This window comes from Paramisgurnus dabryanus, chromosome 12, assembly GCF_030506205.2.
Source record: "Paramisgurnus dabryanus chromosome 12, PD_genome_1.1, whole genome shotgun sequence".
NCBI classification, from domain to species: domain Eukaryota; kingdom Metazoa; phylum Chordata; class Actinopteri; order Cypriniformes; family Cobitidae; genus Paramisgurnus; species Paramisgurnus dabryanus.
In genome coordinates, this window is record NC_133348.1 from 35,246,487 (window position 1) to 35,266,902 (window position 20,416).

Below are 20,416 nucleotides of genomic sequence, written 5' to 3' on the forward strand. Positions count from 1 at the left end.
AAAGACAAGTAACAGATTAATGGACATTTCTTTAATAGACGATTAATGTTTGTGCCCCCTCAGTTTGAAAGGAAAATGAGGCCTTTGCTTAGAACCATTGTTTATTAACAAAACAGGATGTGAATAAACCCACGGTCTGTCATGTCCTACTGGGAGTTTCATTCACAGACAAAGAAACAAGTATTTCCACTAGACAATCAGGAGAAGTATTTCCATTAGACCAGCTGGGGGAAAGGACTGTGTGTATTTCTGTACATCATTCACTTGTGACCCATGTTTCATAGTTTTAGTCAACAACTGTCCTTAACTGAAGACACAGTGTTTAGTTCATACGATTGCATTTGTTGTAAGACTTCAATTCAAACTCTCAAAACATAAATATATTACAAATGTTTGCGGACATAAATGCTTTTAATCCAAAGTGACTTATAATACATTAAATAGATTAAATACTTTCGTCTATCAGTATGCGTGTTCCTAGAATTGAATGGAAAAGGTGTGTCTTCAGTTGTGAGCATCAGATGATCAGGTCGAGGCTAAAAGCTCTGATCAAGACCCAATAAATATTTCAAGATTGTTGCTTCGACAATTCCATACACTTAAAAATTATATTTTTATTTTATTACTTTTTATGCATGAACCCTTTTTGTAACTATGAAAGGTTATCCTGGCCTATGACATCAGCCTGTGTAAACTTTTACTGTATGTTCTAATTCAATTTACAAAGGTGAGTGTGTACTAAAGCTTTTGAGATCCAAATGTTTGCTTTATACCAGTCTATTTGTACTTTGAAACAGAGCCCAGACATCAGTACAATGGGGTTCTTGGGATACTATTCTCACATACATATACATATACAAAGTAACAGACGTCCAGCAGCTCATTGCTCTGACATACAGAATCATTTAGCCAGTGATCAGATCCTTTCTTGCAGGAGCATGTTTTAGGGTATGACGTAATTTAAAAAGATCTCATTATTTGCTGTCAAGGGAAACACAATAATCACAAGCTTGTTTGTAGTAATATGCTGGAGGTGGTAATGATGTCACTGATCTCGTATCTGTATGTGGCAGTGACAGTCAAAGCCAGTTATAACAGTTTGGTAAAGACTCAAAAATAGGCCATATATTCACAGGATATTATTCATCCATTTATCATCGTTCTTGCTCAAGGGGAGGAATAATGAGGCCCAAATTCATTTGGATTCTTCCTTTGCAATCTTAATCTTTCTTTTTCGAATCAGTACCAAATGAGAGGTTAGCTACAGTTGTACAGTGTCACTTTCATATATACGAACATCATCCTGACGTGACAGTGAAGTTATAAATCATAAGTGTATTTGATACAAATGTTGCCGTGCTCTGACCATTGTGGTGAGTAAATTATTAGTGTTGAACCTGTATTTCCATCATCTATTTGATGAAAACATGCTCAAATGTATCATTCTGGAATTGTTAATAAAATATTAGGACAGTTTTGTTTGGGCGGTTTAGAGATCCAATCATGTTAGATAAACATCCCGGGTCACTAAAGACCCGAACATGTACTTATGATTGAAGAAACACTTAAGGGTTAATATGTAGCAACTAAATATTGAAGTCCTATATCAACATCTGTAAAAATCCAGTTACAAATAATGAAAATGTGTTACAAAATATCCTATCTTTTCTACTATTCAGTCATCAATGTATTTCTCCAATAAAGTCCATGTCTCACCTCACAATCAGACAGAAGATGCAATATCAATCCATTCCTTAATGTCCAGCCTCCTCTGCAGTTCTTTACAGTCAGTTCCCAAGCATGCGATGGGGGGGATTCATTGTCCTCCCCCCAGTTTGAAGCAATAAACATTACTCTGGACTGGTTCATGCCTGTGAAATGCTGAATCCTGGGAAGACAGTATGTTGAAAATTTGAAGAGAAAAGCCCCCCACACACACCACTGTCTCTTACCCTATTTCTCACAGCTGTCTAGTAACTCCACCTATCTCTTCTCAGCTTCATATACATACATATACTGTATGTAGATATAAAGCCTACAGAAAAGAGACAAATCTGTCAGTGCAACACAATTATAAGTTTATAAGATCTCTATCATTTAGATACACAGAGATCTAAACAGACAATGAAAACTGCAAAAACATTGAAATATAACAATTTACACTAAAAGGGTTTTAGTTTAAGCTCTGTATAATATTGCTGTTGTCATTACTTCAAAACATTAACGTAAGCTTTGATAAAAAAAAACATTTCGCCATAATTAACAGCTAAACGTTTTGATTTGCAATTGTAAAAAAAAGTAATATTATCATTTCAGCGGTTACTAGGCAATAAAACAATAAAGTTTCCTGATGCAGGTCCTGCTGTCACGTTTTCTTTAAAACAAGGACTCTTGTTTTAATATTTATCCATTAAAATTTTAGTGGCGGTTTTCCCAGACAAGGTTTAGATTAAGCCAGTACTATTTAAGTAGTTTTTATAAACATACTTTACAAAAAACATCTGTTATTTGCATCTTGAGACAAAACATGGCACATATGTTAAGATATGTCAGTGCAAGTTGTTTCTCATATGCATTTTGGTTTAGGACTAATCTTAAACCCTGTCCGGGAAACCACCCTATAGACTTTTAGCTCCTTTTCCCATAACTGTTTATCATTAGTTTTTTTTAAAGTGACCTTTTTCTAGTTTAGTTTTATTACTTTGTTATGTCTTTATATCCTCCCTCTTCCTCAGTTTATTATCAGTAGTAGTTTTTGTTTTGTACGCTTTAACTAAACTTTTACTGAGAAGTTCTGGTCCTTAGTGTTTATATTACTCTTGTGTCTTCACCATTATCATTAAAACCTGCAAGTGAATCCTATAGGCTACTTTTCTTTATTTTTAAAACTACAGTCATATATCTTATATTTTGGTACCTATAACTGAGGAAAGATAAAACCTACAATTTAAGTTGTCAATGTTTGTCTTACCAAATGATCTGCATTATCCAAGCTCCCACAAAAGCTCAAATGCCCTCTTTCAGTTTGCTAAAATAAAAACAGTGGTGAAAACGAATACATTAAGACAAATTTGACCCTGCCTGAAAAATCAGCTAGTCTTTTTTTGTGATTTACTCTTTTCTTCATAAACTCATTATATATAATGTAAATAACATTCTGTAAAAATATGATATATTACTAATTGTTGAGACTTTAGCCTAGATTTCACAAAGAGGGTCACAAAAAATAAGCCTATATTGTAAAACAAATAACAAGATTTACTATTATTCAGATATGTGAAATTAAATTAAAATATTACTTTTAATGAGTATAGACATTTCTTTGATGGTTTACAATTTTATTTTAACATGTAACAATTAAAAAAATACATTTATTATATTATCATTATTATTATCATTAATATTATATAACAAAAATATATTTTAAAAAGTAAAGGCAACTCATTAGGAAAACAACGACATCATGCCCATAAATGCAGTCAAGTCAGCTTACTATGATTTTAGACACGACCGTGCACTACGTCACGGTTTAACTTCCTCACTCTCACCGAAAACACACCTGAGCTCAGGTAAAACACACAGCAGACGAACGGGCACACAGACACAGCCTTCGTAAAAAAAGCGTTGTTTTGAGCTTATCTTTTCTGACTAAACAGGATGTTTCAATTTTGATTCAGTCTTAATAATTAAGTTTGATTTAAACTCCAGCTGAAGTGACTGACGTATCTTTGAGGACTTAACAAATACATCAGGATCCCCTCAGAAATGGCTTCGTGCTGTTTTGTTTTCGTCGTCTTGCTTCAGATCCTCGCTGTTTATGGCGAAGGTACGGAGAGCGACGCGTCTGGACATGAGAAGAAGTGTGAGAAAGAGTTCATTGCTGGTCGACAAGATTTTGTTCTGGATTCGGAAGACTCGATTAAACACGGGGCCACGTACCTGGACAACCCGAGCGTCAATCATATGAACGAATGTGTCGCCGCGTGCTGCAGTGATGCCAAGTGTAACGTTGCGCTTATTGAACAAGGACAAGATGAAGAATCTGTTACCAACTGCTTCCTCTTCAGCTGCTTATATAAGCAAAAATATGTCTGTAGATTTATCAAAAATTCCAGTTTTACGACTTACATACTGAAGTCCGTGTATGAGCATTACCTGAATCGACACACATCTGGTAAATATTAAAAAAGGGTGTTATCAACCTTTTATAAGAAGCCTATGAAATGAGGAGAGAAATATTTTATTAAATAAATATCCTTACATTACAATTGATATGTGCTTGCATACATTTTATGTGGAAGGGAGAAATACACGTTTTGCCAAAGCTTAGTTATTTAAACAATTGCATGACACAGAATTCTTGGGTCATAAGGAAATGCTTCTACCCTGAAAGTTTATTAGAGTAATTCAAATTAATTATTTATTTTTGAGGCCTGTTTGTCCCTGTGCTGAGGAATCAGTTTAATACAATTTTTGTTAAGGTAAAATAAAAAAAGAAACCAATATTTTCTTTCAAAAGGTTTAATGGTCTTTTGGTTCTTTTTGTTTAAATTCAAATATTGTGGCTAATGGCTAATACCAATTTGTCTTAGGGGACACAGCTAAAGTTTTCATAGTGAAAGACACCATCACACTTAAAAATAAGCGATGCCATAGAAGAACATCAAACCTTTTTATAATCTAAATAACCTTTTTTGAAACAGAAAGGTACTTGAGATGTTAATGATTCTTTATGGAACTATTCAGCAAAAATTGATTCCTCTATGTGGCATCATGAAGCACCTTTAGTAGTGTCAGACCCCATTTTTGTAGGGTTGCAGAAACATTCATTTTATTAAATGACTGCATGCTATCACACAATAACAATTATGTGTAAACCATTCTTTAGAAATGACTCAATGGCCGTTAAAGTTAAGCAATCATTGTTTTTGCCTCTAGATGAAACAGACAAACCTCCCATCGCCAATGCTGGGCCAGATGTGGTGGTGCAGCCTAAAGGGGAGGTCCTGCTAAATGGCATAGAGAGTTGGGATGATCAGAAAATCATAAGCTACTCATGGACCCTTGCCCAGGGAGATCCATCTGTCGTGATGGAGGTATCATGCTTTTGATATGATCAATGATTATTGGAGTGTTTCTGACGTGAAATTATGTTTCAGTTTAAGGTTATTATGCTGTTAAGATTAAATAAAGATGTAATGTACACTCTAAAAACAAACTGTGCTATATAGCACCAAAAGTGGTTCTTTGCTCGTAATCATAGAAGAACCGTTTTTAGTGCCATATAGCACCAGTGAAGCACCTGTGTAGATGCTATATGGCCCCTATTTGGTTCTACACAGGTGCTTCACTGGTGCGTCACCGGTGCTATATGGCACTAAAACGGTTCTTCTATGATTACAAGCAAAGAACCACTTTTGGTGCTATATAGCACCGTTTGTTTTTAGAGTGTAGTGGACTAAAATGAATTATTTCTTAACTAGTCCCAGATTCTTAAAAGGACCCAGATTTTACCTTATATATTATTTGGACATCCATCACAGTACAGATCATCATTTTTTATTACAAATCAAACAGAAATGTATTATACTAGTAACTATATAGACCCAACACAATTTAAAATTTTTAACAATTAATAATTCACCTCATAGAGTTTTGTTGGGCACAAACCAGGTTTACCTTGTTCGATTTAGTCCTCTTACTAATATGTACTACATATACAGTATATTTAGTCTGGAACGTATCATACCTCAGATATGCGACCCATCAGTTGCATAATAGGAATGTTGATTAAAATATCTAAAAATTTATTTCACAGAAAACAAATCTGGAGGACCAAATAAAAGTGACCAACTTGATTCCTGGAGTGTATGGGTTCAAACTAACAGTGACTGATTCAGCACATCATTCTGATTCAGCTCAAGTCACTGTGTTGGTTCTCACTCCTGAACAGTCTGAGCGTGAGTATTACTGTATGTTTGATCATTATTTTCCAGATCAGCTGGTCTGACCCACCCCTAGTCTCATTGTAACTGGACTTTTTAAACCGTTTATATATCTGGTGACTTAAATTAACTTTGAATCATTTTTCGATTCTCCAATTTGTCACCATGCGAGCATCATCCACCTAACATTTAAGCTGCAATCCGTAAAAATGTCAATGTCATTGATATGTAGAAAAAAATCGGTTTAAAAACCTCTCCTTACCTTGCCTCAATTCACAATGGTAAGCTTATAATAATGATTTATAATTTGAGCAGTCGGGTCGGTTTTCCGGGAAATGCGGATGTACTAGGACAGTGTTTCTCAACCCTGGTCCTCAAGGACCCCCTTCCAGAATGTTTTGGATGTCTCCTTAATTAACACACCTGATTTAAATCATTAGCTTGTTAGGTTGACATTCTGGAGGGTGGCTGATGAGTTGGTACAGGTGTTTTAAATAAGGAGACATCTAAAACATTCTGGAAGGGGGTCCTTGAGGACCAGTGTTGAGAAACACTGTACTAGGATGTACTTCTGTCATGTGGATGTATATTGACAGATCTGCTTTGATGCTGTGATCACTGACATCAGATTCATCTGCGCAGTAGTAGTAGTGGGGTGAAGTGGGGTGAAGCACAAAGCACGCACAGAGCATTACTACTCAAGTAACTACAATTTTATATTTCAATCAGAGATAGCGATGGAGAGACCAGAGTTACGAACTGCAGCTTTAAATTAATCATGAAATTTAAAAGTTAAAATAATGTTGCTCATACAAATTAATGCGAATTAGCCACTTCATAAAATATGGACAAATTGCCATTTACTGGTTATTATCAATATTAAACATTGTGGAAGATATTTGCAGTTGATGTAGTGTATAGCTATGTTTAATCTGCTAGAACAGTTTAGGGGAACCTGACTTTTATTTAATGAAAGTGAATTCTGTACTGAGTAAAAGTCTTCATCTATGCAAACAAAATTAGGACATTGAGACCTGGTTTTAAACACAAAGCTTAAGTCTAGTCCCAGACAAAACACAAGTTTGAGCTGTCTTGAAGGGATAGTTCATCCAAAAATGATATTAAACCCATGATTTACTCACCCCGAAGCCGTCCGAGATGCATATGTCCAGCATTTTTCAGACTAACACATTTTCAGATATTTTAGAAAATGTTTGAGATCTTTCAGTTAATTAAATGTGAAGTTACGGGGTCCACGTCCTTCAAGTCCAAAAATGTGCATCCATCCTTCACAAAATAAATCCAAACGGTTCCACAATGATAAACAAAGGTCTTCCGAGGGCAATCTTGCGGTGTCGTTGTAGAAATATCCATATTTAAAACTAAAAACGTTAAAACGTCACTAAGAAAAGTACGTACACTACGCTGATACTCTCTCCTGAATACAGAGGAGTCTAAGATGGCGGCGCTACCGGAAGCTAGTTATTTTTGTTTAAAAAGTTTTAAATATGGATATTTCTACAACCATGCGAATTACCCTCAGAAGACCTTTGTTTATCATCGTGGAGCCGTTTGGATTTGTGAAGGATAGATGCACATTTTTTATTGCCATTTTGTGAGGAAAACTTTGCCTAAATAAATGGCAGTGCTGTGGTTAGATTGTTGCAGATTAAGGGGGAATATTATTATAATAAGACCCCCTTTCTGACATCACAAGGAGAACCAAATTTCAATGAACTATATTTTCATAGTCTTGTAGAGAATGGTTTACCAAAACGAAGTTACTGGGTCGATCTTTTTCATGTTTTCAAGGTTGATAGAAGCACTAGGGACCCAATTATAGCACTTAAACATCTGATTTTCATGATACTTAAATAGTAACTACTTTAATAGTAACAACTTAACTATTTAAAGTGATAGTTCACACAAAATTCATAATTTACTCACCCTCATGTTGTTACAAACCTGTATTAATTTCTTTGTTCTGCTGAACACAAAGAGGCTGTTTATACACGGTATTAAAGGTGCAGTGTGTACATTTTAGCGGCTTGTAGTGGTGGAGTTGCGAATTGCAACCAACGGCGTAGTCCACTGCTCACCCTTTGCATTTGAAACGTATAGAGAAACTATGGTAGCTGTCACCGGACAAACATGTCATCATCGGAGACAACTTTGTAAAAAAAAAATTGTTCGTTAAGGGCTTCTATAGAAAAATGGCGGCACAAAATGGCGACTTCCACGTAAGGGGACCCTCTTTGTATGTAGATAAAAAGGTCTCGTTCTAAGGTAATAAACACATAACGGTTCATTATGAAAGGTCTTTATACACCCCTGATAATATAGTTTTGTATATTATTTTGTACTTCTGTCAAGAGATCCTTCTAAAAATTACACACTGCACCTTTAAGATGCGTTTTGGTCGCTCGGATTACAAGTGGAAGAGAGATACACATTCATGTTTACACCTGGTATTTAATCCATCTCTTTTGTCAACTTTCGGCGCTTCTGTCCTGATTACTTTGAAGGGAAGGGTAGAAGTCTTTACGGGTCCACTTAGATCCGAAAACCGAGGTCCGACCCAAGTGGGATCAGGTCTAAAAGTTTTATGTGGTGTGCCTTGAGCACAGGTCGGGTAGAATATTAGTGGCAATTTCAAAGTAATGTGTTTTTGCCGGACAGATCCGAAAAGACTCAAACTTTCTCTCGTGTTTGCATCGAGTCCTTTTCCAACCCTCTCATCTGTTTGCCAAGACCCTTGCCAGAATTGTCAATCAAGTGAATGTACATTTTATTGGTTACTTTGGTGTCTTTGTCAGATACCAAATGAAAATAAATGGAGCAGGGGGCAAAATTGGATGCAAGGTCACCGGGGTTTCTTTCTCTCTGATTGGTGGTGCGGGGATGCAGACTGCACACACGTCAGTGCCATTTACAATCAGGTACAGTCGGGTTAAAAAAATTGCCACTGGGTCGGGTCAGTTTTGGGTCTGATTTTCTCAGGTTTGTCTCAAGTAGGTTTTTTTATTTATGCATGTTGGGTTTGGGTAAAAAGTGATTCAGGTAGTTTTGGGTTGGGTACATTGATTAGGACTTGAGATGACCTCTACAGGAGGGTCAAACGCAAGCAGTAGAAATGTGGTTACAAATTAGAGGCTGTTTACACTTGACATTAACATGCGTTTTTGTCGATCGGATCACAAGTGGACGACGTTAATGCCAGGTGTAAACGGTGTTCAAAACGTTTTGAATGCATCCACTTTCGACCACTTTCAACCACATCCAGAGGTAGTCTAAACCACTTTCGGTCGGATCGCTTTGGAGTTGCGGAACGCATATGTGGTTGAATGTGTTCGAACAGCCACACGCGACCGCCTTCTCTCCGCCCATTTATCTAATCTGAGGTATTAAACACAAGTTTTACTTCTGGCGTGAACATAATGTGAACAGCGCTATTTTTAGCCTTTCGTTGATAAAACTACTGCGGGTGTTCTCCGTAGTTTCGTTTTGAAAGCGTGAAAGTTGCGCGATCCTATTTCATCAATTGCACTGAAAATTCAGAGAAAGCTCTTACATACACACGTACAAAACACTGTGCAGCATGTATACTTGTTAAACAAGCATCGGACTCCGACATAATATTAGTTTGCGTCCATAAAAACTAGGGCTGTCAAAAGATTAATCGCGATTAATCGCATCCAAAATAAAAGTTTGTGTTTACATAACATATGTGTGTGTACTGTGTATAATTATTATTTATATATAAAAGCACACCCAATCATGTATATATTTAAGAAAAAATTGTTATATTTATATATAAAATATTTATATTTATATATAATATAAATTATAGAAATGTATATACAGTATTTAAATGCAAATATTTACATGAATGTGTGTGTATTTATATATACATAATATTTGTACACAGTACACACACATATGCTATGTAAACACAAACTTTTATGTTGGATGCGATTAATCGCGATTAATCTTTTGACAGCCCTAATAAAAACTCATCATTACCCCGCTTGCGTTTGAATGACAGCAGAGAGACTCGCCCACCGTCTCACAGACCACCCCCGCACAGTATTCAGGACAGAAGCGGTCGAACGTGGACAAAAGAGACGGATTTAAATACCAGGTGTAAACGTAATGTGTCTCTCTCGTCCACTTGTGATCCGATCGATGAAAACACATCTTAATACAGCCCCTTAGTTTGATGTGCACTGCTTGTGTTATTAGTAAACATGCTGCATAACGTTTTGTACACAAGGATTTTGGTGATATTTTAAAGTAATTGATGAAATAAGCTCGCAAAACTTTCACACGCTCACAAATTAATTCTTTCCCAACAGGATTTAAAAAAAAGTTGCCAGCACCAGCATTTTTGATGATTTTCACAAGTTTAATGCCTGCCAGAAAATATTCTTCTTTAAATATATAAACATATAATATATTAAATGAAAGAAAAGACCCTGAAAAAAATTGTAGAAAAATACCAGATAATCTTCAAAAATGATAATTGCATTTTTGTGAATTACTTTTGTTATAGATCAGATTCAGAGCGATGATCAAAACATACACAGAGTTTTTACTTTTTGGCCTTAGTGGATGCTTCAGTGTTTATAAGTTGGGTGAGAGCGCCACCTGGTGGATAATAGCAGAAATATGGATTGCTGTATAAACTCGTCAATGGCGGGGAAAGACTTAAACAGAAATGAAAGAGGCGGCGAGCAGCTGCTTTAGTTTGATCAATGAATGCCTAAAGAAGATAGCCCTGAGTGCTTGCATTAGAAGTCAGGACCGATGGAGCAACATTGCGTTCATACATCACTCATTGGATCAATGGGGGAAAGTAGGTGGTCTTTTGTGGCTGCTCAAACACATTTGACCACATGCATGTCTACACTACAAAAGCAATCCGGTCTAATGCTTTCTTGTCAACCTCTGAATGTGGTCGAAAGTGGATGACCTCAAAACGTTTCTCTCCCTGTTTACACCTGTAAAAAACGTCATCCACTTGTGATCCAATCGACCAAAACGCATCTTAATTTACATTTTTTGAGCACCCTTGACTTCCATAGTAATATTTTTCCTACTATGGAAGTCAGTGGTGCCTCTGTTTCCTCATTACAAATATCTTCCTTTGTGTTTAGCAGAACAGATTTATTGGTTTGTAACAACATAAGGGGGAGTAAATAATAACAGAATCTTCTTTTTGTGTGAATGGTAAAGGTCAAATCTAAGCCCTTTCTGTAAAAACCCGGCGTAAGAGCTACAGTAGGTGTTCTTTTAATACTCTAGTTATTTGTTAGCTGTTCAGTAATGTCAGTGATGATTTGGGGACAGGCTCTTTCCATTTTTTAGCCTGAAATAGGACTCACCGCTCCCTTTTATAAATGTGAAGAACCGGTTTAACATGTTGCAGCGTGAGTCACTGGAGTTTCTCAGTATATGGAAAGCAGTACTGTAAACACAGACAACACACCCCAGCAAATACAGATTAACTCATGAGAACTGAGGAGAAGTGAGTAATAAAAAGGGGAGAAATGAAGTGGTCAGATAGATGGAGTATATTTTTGAGTAAATAAACTGTTGGATTAAAAACTCATGGAAAACGATTAAAAATCTGTGATTTGTAGTGTATATGAGGTCAATTTAATCATCATATGCACTTGCTGTTTAGCTAATGCCTGACACACATTCATGTCTCACACACTTCCCCTTCCAGTGATGCAGTTTGTGTTTAACAGAGATCAGACACCAGCTAGGAACAGACCAAGATGACGGTCGGCGATCAGACAGATTTTACAGGGATAGTTCAGCCAAAAATTTAAATGTACTGTTTACTCACTCATCTAATATGACATTATTTCTTCAGTATAACAATGGAGAAGATAAGTGCTCTGTGATTCATATGATGCAAGGAAACATTTTTCTCTACTTTGGGAGTTCAAAAAGAAGATATATCTAATACACGCATAATGCCCACAACTCGTGGTGACGCATAGACGTCTTGTGAAGCAAATCGATTTTTTATTGCCAGAAATGTAATGATGTATATTTTTAATACATTACAATACATTACATAGTACAGGAGGTGCGATTTACCTTTCCGCTGTACAAGTGGCAATGAGAGGCTTTGCCAACCGCTACCAAACACTAGAGGTCTTCTCGGGTACAAAGAAATGCATTCAACCCGAAATGACCCGAATCACTTAACCAAATCTGACCTGAATAAAGAATTAATAATAAATAACCCGAGACTAACCTGAGGCCGACCCATTGGCAATTTTTTTTAACCCGAGTGGACCCGAATGTAAACGGCACTGACGTGTGTTCAGTCAGACAGAAGGAAACCCTGGTGGTCTCGCATTTAATTTGGCCCGCTGCTCCATTTATTATAATTTATCTGATGACGACACCAAGGTTACCGTTAAAATGTGCATTCAAAATTGATTGACAGCTCTGTCTCAACGAAAATTAACCGCTAGCCACACGATGTTGCAATTGCTCTTGGCAAACACGTGGGCTTCGATTAGGATTCGACACACACATGCAAGATAGAAGATATCACAAGAAGATGATCACACTTATTTTTAGCAGTGGCTCTGCATTAACACTAATAATGTTGTAAATAACGTTGTTTCTTGTAAAAACTGATTGATTGGTTTCACAAGACGTCAGTATGTCACCAGAAGTCATGGGAATTACTTTTGTATCGGATATATCTGCTTTTAAGCTCTCAAATTGGCATTATATGAGTCACAGAGAGCACTGCAGGTTTTTCAAAATATCTTCTTTATTGTTCTACTGAAGAAAAAAATGTCACCAACATATTGGATGCCCTGAGGGCGATTAAATAAACAACATTTTCATTTGGGGAAACTATCCCTTTAAGAATTAAGTTTTTTGGTGTGTGCCACATTGTGCTGTAACCTGTTAACATCAGCGCTAAAAAATTAGTGCTGCAGACGCGCAGTTCACCTATTGTTCGAAACCAGAATGACGAATGTAGTATCTGTTTACACATATATCTATGGTCCAAGTCAAGGTGGGGACTGATTGGGATATTCATATCTATTCATATCAAATGAGGGTGAGGGTTAGGGTGCAGAGTTACATTTTAAGCTGTTTTAAAGCATAACAAAATTATTGTGACAGGAGAAACTTTTACATATGCTTTTATGATGCTAAAAGATGAGTTTAAACTGATAAAATTATCGACTACTGGGGGACTTCCAGTTATGTGAGATATGGGTAATGGGTTTATGGATAATGAAATTCATACTACCCACTGAGTCGAACATTATTGAAAACAACTAAAAGAATCAAGAGTTTGAATGTTTGCCAGAAGTGTTGAATCCACTTGCATGTTTTAACAATACGTTTAAAAGGAACTTCCACAGTTGAAACCGAATGGGGCATGTTGTGTCATGTAAAATCAACATGTACTCATGAAGTCCTTTATTCTTCTCTTACATACTTATTTGTAGTCAAGGAGTGCTATTCATCCTTATTAGTGGTGTTTGCTAAGGCAAGCATCAGTGTGCTTTTAGTTAAGGATTTAAACCAACCCTTAGTTTTCAAAGTCAACTTTATTCTCATTAATAGCACATTGCATGGCAGTTGTTAAAAACGTAACAATGTTGCAACTAACAAAACCAGCAAAGTCAGATTTGACATGTTAGTTGTGTTACAGACATGAATGACAACTTGGTAAAGACTTAGTGTTGTTTATCTGATCAGTCAATGATACCAGTAAAAAAAAATACACTTATACACTTACAGTACTTAGCCCCAGATTGAAATGCATTTTTAAGGTGTATTAAAAATAACTTGTATCTTAATATCTTATAACATGTCTTAAGTAACATCTTAAAATATATCTCTGCCATTTTGTTGTCTCAGGATGCACTGCTGTTTTTTTTCTAAGGCACATTTACAAAAGCTACTTACAGTAAATGTCATAATTTAACTAATACAGTACTAACTTTTGGCTTTTAATCTAAGGCCTGTCTGTAAAACCAGGCCAATGTTTTACAGATTCTGGACCCCTCAATAAATACAAAGAAATGACCCACAACGGTTGTGGGTCATACAGTAGCAATGATTTTTCATGCTTAAAACACTAGATACAGTTTAGGGATGCTTAACGATTAATCGCGATTAATCGTTAGCAGAATAAAAGTTTTTGTTTACATCACATATGTGTGTAAACTTTGTATAATAAATATGTATATTTATAAATATGAATACATTCATGTATAATTTTAAGAAAAAAAATGTATATATTAAGTATTTATATTTATATATAATATAAATTATACATAAATATACAAATGTATATACACATTTAAACATTTCTAAAACATATACATGCATGTGTGAACATTTATTTATACAAAGTTATTACACAGTTCACACACATATATGATGTAAACAAAAACTTTTATTTTGCTAACGATTAATCGTGATTAATCGTTAAGCATCCCTAATACAGTTGCCTACAACTGCCAAGTCACATTAAATCAACTAAATTCATATTAACACAGTGCTTATTTACTTACAAGAGTGCAAATGTTTCGTCCTTATTTGGTCATTCAACAAGAAAAAGATTGATTTCCACAATTCTTTTATAGACCCTTTTACAGTTGGTTAACATTGTGACGTATTTGTGTGGGCGGGGCTTAGTTGGAGGCAGAAAGAGCCGCAGAGGCTATGCTGACAAGCTTAAACGAGCATGTTTTAGGAGGGATTTATTAAACATGGATGCAGAAGAAGTTTCGGATCAGTCCGAATATGTACAGTCACTGATTCTGCGGGACCGTGACAGGTATTTTTGTAAATTAACTCTTGCGATTTTAACCAGGTTTTAGATATTTCCTAGACAACATATGAATTACTTTCAGGTGGATTTGGGTAATTTTGTCTAGGCTTACTGTGTTACGTAACCTATCACTGGGCTAACTATGATTAGCAATGTGGATTTTTTTAAGAGACTATTTAAACGATGGCATACACATCTATCGCTGTATGTTTGTTTAACATTTAAGCTAAACAATAGCGCGGTTGGCGAAAAGTCACCTATAAAACAGAAACTTGCTGATTTGTACAAGATAAAGCCAACACAACAGTACATATGCATAGATAATTTTACCTGATATGAAGTGTGCACTGCAAACACGAGTATTATTTATGATCGTCTCCGTCTAGTCTGTGCGCCGTATTGCATTCAACCACAATTGTCTTCTTGATTTCTGTGAAGAAATGTCTGCTGGGATCCGGTAAAACTTTATTTTTGAACCAAAAGTGCTGTTCCTTCTAATCTGGCAGCCAAAAACACAACAAGATGACATTTTAAAGTCAAAAACTCAAACTTTTAGCGCGTCGGGTATGAGTTCCTACTTATTTTTTGCCTCCAGCTAGAGAGGTGACGTCACAGTGACGTGGGTGATAAAGGGGTCTATTTATCAGAATGGAATTAACTTACAATCTAATTGATTTCCCACTAGATCACTGTTTGATCCCTAAAAAGGTGGGTCCCTGCCGAGGGTCTTTCCTTCGATGGCATTACAACGCAGCTTCTAGCAGTTGTGAAGAATTCATTTTTGGAGGCTGTAAGCAGAATCGGAACAACTACCTCTCCGAAAAGGAATGTTCGGATGCCTGCAAAGACACCAAAGGTAATGTATATCTCATTTTAATGAATGCAATGTGGATGGAAAATACTTTATAGATTTGCAGTGGGTAAGATTATTTGACTGAATTTAACCCTTGAAATACAGCTGTCAATGTAAACACTGAAATGTTGTTTGTCTGCAGCAATAGATGTTGTGGGACCAAGAAAGGGGTTAACCGAAGGTAAATCTACTCAAAGATGAATCTCATGAAATTTGTCAAGAAACCTCACCCCAAGTATATTTAGCGCTTAAATTAAAGACGTACCATTTAAATATCGAATATTAGTTTTTTGTCATTTTTTTTAAACGCACTTAGTGTTAAGTGGAATATCCAGTTAAATGACGTACTGTTACAAATAGGTTTCACTTTGATCATTTTTTGTTTAAAGATTTTTTTACTTGGGGTGAAATATGATCTTAATAAGGTTCATCAACAAGCTTTATCTGGGTTTGTGCTCATTTGATTTTGTGTGTGTGTTTTCTGTGTATGTGTGATACAGACTGTAGTTCTCCATGTAATGAAGATCAGTTTACATGCTCTAATGGCTGCTGTCTGAAGAAAGAGGTTGAATGTGATGGACAGATGCATTGCAGCGACGGTTCTGATGAGGCGTCCTGCGTGAAAGGTCAGACTTTAACCATCATAATCATACATGACTTAAGACATGAAGTATACATTTACAAAAGATTTCACATTTGTCTTTGACTTTTTAGTTACTGAAAGCCTGTCCCAACTTCTTGTCATTAAGGCGGATAACAAAGGTGAGTTTCCTGCACTTCCTAAAAAATTATGGGGTGATTAACATGAATAATTTTCCCTAAAATTAAAATTATCTCTTGTCTCCCATTACAGTAGTTTTGTTATGGCATTGCATTGGGGGCCATGATTTTAAAGCACACCCATCCATCATTAATATAATCCATATAAGGGTCCAGTGGGTTAGTAAATGTCTTCTGAAGATAAATGATGTTTTTTGTAATAAAAATATTATTTTAAACCGTAAACACTGGCTTGTGGTAGTATTTGTACACATAGGCCAATGTCATGCGTCACAGACGGTCAGAGGTCACACTTACGCCAGACATTGACTCTCTGTGCATTTCATCATGGCACATTCGACCCTTACTGGAAGCCAGTGTTTATAGTTTAAAAGTAAAATATTTTTAATGTGGAAATGTTTCGTTTTGGGTGAAGCATTATTAAGCATTAACCCTTTAAGTTCAGAAATTATTAACTTCTATGGAAGTTTCCTAACCAGTCCAAGTGGCTCTTTGTGAAAAAGTAAAAAGGGGCAAAAAGCAACATAAACGTGGTCTATACGATTCATGAAATGCACTGTAGGTTTTCGGAAGTCATGACATAATGTGATCAAAATGAAACGTAAGTTGCTGGAAACTTTTTCTCAAAGTTAGATCTAAAATCTCACATACTGTACTGTAGATATAATATGCAAAGGCATGTTATGATGTCTGGTTTTGATGTCAAGATTCTGCTGATTAAATTTGCAAAACTAAGAATGAGATTCAAGAGTTGGGGCAGAGGGTAGGTCGTGAACATTAAAATAACTAATTTTAACCAAATTTCTTTACTTTTTATTATCATTCCTTATTACACGGCTCTCTGTAATGCTTGATTCTGATTGGTCAGTTGAGACATTTGCAGGTTCGTTCTTTTCAAATAATAACCGCTCCAAAATAATAACGCATAGCCGGACTACTTGCACGAGTAAAATCGCTCCGCGCCAATAAAGATCAATAAAGATTACTGTCTGTTTGGCGCCATCTTGTGACAAACACTGGACAACCACGACAAGACACCGGCAGCTTACTGAGACTGAACTTGACAAAATAGAGCATGACAGCTACGAAGCCAACACACAAAAAATACAGAATGGGCATTAAAACTTCTCAAAGACTGGCTAAAAGAGAAAAAATGGAGACAGACAAGTATGAAGCAGAGGATCTTAATAAGGTATTACGATCATTTTATGCATCTGTGCAAAGTTTCGCGGAAGGATAAAAATGTTAATTTAAAACAAATATGCCAATAAAATGTTTCAAATTCATATTCATGTCCAGTTTTTTTCTTATGTGGCAAGTAGCCGTGTAATAAGCGGGTCCTGATCACACTGTCGGGGCTTATTTCCCAATAACTACCGGCTGCCTCTACATTATCCCTTACTTAATATCTTTTCTATATGAAACTGTTTTTATTTGTAATTTCATTGTTCTAGAAATTCCCAAAATAATCATGCTTGCGGTATACTCCCAGAAATAAAGGTACAAAACTGTACCTTTTCTGTCACTGGGGCTGTACCCTTTCAAAAAGTGCACCTAAGGATTTCATTTTAGTACCTCAGAAGTACATTCTGGGACCAAAAAGAGAGCTTATTAGTACCTCAAAAATACATATTAGTATCTCAAAGGTACATATTGGTACTGAATGTTTACATATCTGTACCTAATGGTCCATACAATTACCTTCTTAAAGGGTGCTGCCCCACTGACAGCTAGGGTACATATTTTGAGGTCCTTAAGGTACGGTAATCTACCAAAAATGTTGTATTCCTGTAAATGTACCAAACGGAAACTTAGGGTACAGCCCCAGTGACAGAAAAGGTACAGTTTTGTACCTTTATTTCTGACAGTAGAGCATTGCATTAACAATGCAAAAGGTCATGGGTTCAAACCCAGGGAACATGCATGCTGATAAAATGTATACCTTGTAATGGCCTGTAAGTCACTTTGGATAAAACCGTCTACTCCACGCAACTAACATATTCACTTACCTGAAACAACTTATTTTTTTTATACACTAATATGACACCAATTGCTTTAATAGGTTTTGCATTTGTACATGAGATTTACCCATGTTTCTCTTTAATCCATTTCATTTTTTTGATATTGGTATAGCCGGCTGTACCGATCCACCAAATACAGGCCCATGTCGAGCACATTTTCCACGCTGGTATTATGATCCCGCTAATCAAAAGTGTCATCGCTTCACTTATGGTGGCTGCGAAAACAATCACAACAACTTTGAGAAGCAGGATGATTGCTTGGAACAATGCTCGGGTGTCACAGGTATGATTTGGTGCCCAAATCTAAACTAAGAACATTTGGTGATTATGGCTGAATTCAGTTCAGATTTGTTCTATTTTTTGTCTTTGTAGAAAATGATGTGTTTGCAAGAGTATTGCACAATGTGAGAGACTCAGAACTAGGAGAAAGCCAGTCAGGTAATCTTTTTAAGTCTTTTTTATTTAGTGTTAATACATAGACGTTCAAAAAAAAACTTTTTTTAAAAAAACAAAATGTGTTATACAATAACTTTTATCATTTTTTTTTATTTCCCTTAAAATGTGTTTATTTCAGCTTAAAATGTCAGTTTCTCTGAAATGATGTTGATTAGGGTTAGTTCACCCCAAAATTTGAATTGTATCATAAATCACTTACCCTTGTGTTGTTTTAAACCACCAAGTCCTCCAAGTGTCTTCATTTTAAAGCGACGAGAGCACTTTTGTGCACAAAACGAATGATTTAATTTAACATTTGTTCTCCTCCATGGTCGTTCAGTGCGCGTTTATGAGCAAACTACGGTGCATGCTGCTGACGTCACTGCTGACATAGTTGCCAGCGTACAGACGCAGAATACACTGGCAAGGCATTTGTACATTATACAGGCTGTTTAAATATTGTTTACAATGTTTGCATAATGGCTTCAATAATAAGGGGAAAAAACTTTGGCAACAACCAAGCAGGAGAACAAATTGTTGAATAAAATCATTTGCTTTGTTTTATTTGTGCACAAAAGTGTTCTCGTCGAACATGGACATTTTGCCGATATCTTTAATTCATTTATGGGTTTGATTGTGTAAATCCAACTAAAATCGTTTGGACAGACTATATCAAAAATATCTAAAAATGTGTTCTGAAGACAATCAGAGGACTTGGTGGTTTAGAATGACACAGAGGTAAGTGATTTATCATAAAATTGGGGTGAACGCATTAATATGTTTATGATGCATTGTACGTAACCGCTTCATAGGGTTTTGGGCAACTGCATGTACACACTTTTTTTCTGTCTTTCAGCATCTGTTGCTCTGGCTGTAGTTTTGGTTGTGGCTATCTTGGCCATGCTGGCTGTGTTGGGTTATTGTTTCTTCAAAAACAAGAGAAAAAATGGTGAACATCAGCGCGTGGCCACCAGCAATCCGACAGTTGCCTACAGTGACGATGCCCAGGTCTACAACAGCACAACCTCCAAAGCATGACGACTTCAAGTCCATCTTTCTCGGCCATATGAGATCTGTTGCTTTGTATGAATTGGGCTGAGTGCAGTCTGATGGGCAATGAAAATCATTTTCATGTAACTCGGTTAAAGATCCTGACCTCAGCATGAAACTAAATGACACGTGTTTAGTCACTAAACTGGTTGTTTTGTTTCAGGTGTGGTGTAATGCTTAAGGAATTTTATTTGTGTTTTAATAATTTGTGTTGAAGTGTTAAACTTATCGCTGCCCAAACATTAATTAAATACCTATAAAGGTGCATGCATGCAAGACATGTAGAGAGAAAGAGAGAGAGGGAGAAAATGAGAGCTGTTTGTGAAACAGATTTTATCACTTCTTACTGTAAATGACGGTCTTGAAGAGTACTAAGGAGTACTCGGTGAAAGGTCATAAAAAAGCCATGATTAGTCAGGTTAGGATATTACTGTAGTTGACACTTTAGTTAAAACACACAGCTCTATATTTGTTTGACTTACAGCAATAGTTTATCAAAACT

The 20,416-nt window shown here is 36.1% G+C and overlaps 1 protein-coding gene across 1 annotated transcript; it reads left to right on the plus strand.

Moving 5' to 3' along the window:
* Positions 1-3,533: 3,533 nt before the first annotated feature.
* Positions 3,534-20,214, plus strand: spint1b (serine peptidase inhibitor, Kunitz type 1 b). The gene is made up of 10 exons (XM_065263729.2): positions 3,534-4,174; positions 4,939-5,096; positions 5,819-5,960; positions 15,461-15,631; positions 15,771-15,809; positions 16,129-16,254; positions 16,343-16,390; positions 18,542-18,712; positions 18,802-18,867; positions 19,721-20,214. Exons 1-10 carry the CDS (start codon positions 3,766-3,768, stop codon positions 19,900-19,902), a joined length of 1,512 nt encoding a protein of 503 aa, XP_065119801.1. The 5' UTR covers positions 3,534-3,765; the 3' UTR covers positions 19,903-20,214.
* Positions 20,215-20,416: the final 202 nt, after the last annotated feature.

Coding starts and splice junctions, on each gene's coding strand:
- spint1b (XM_065263729.2), top strand. CDS start 3,766: ATGGCTTCGTGCTGTTTTGTTTTCGTCGTCTTGCTTCAGATCCTCGCT. Junction 4,175..4,938: donor CCTGAATCGACACACATCTG/GTAAATATTAAA, acceptor TTTTGCCTCTAG/ATGAAACAGACAAACCTCCC. Junction 18,868..19,720: donor ACTAGGAGAAAGCCAGTCAG/GTAATCTTTTTA, acceptor TCTGTCTTTCAG/CATCTGTTGCTCTGGCTGTA.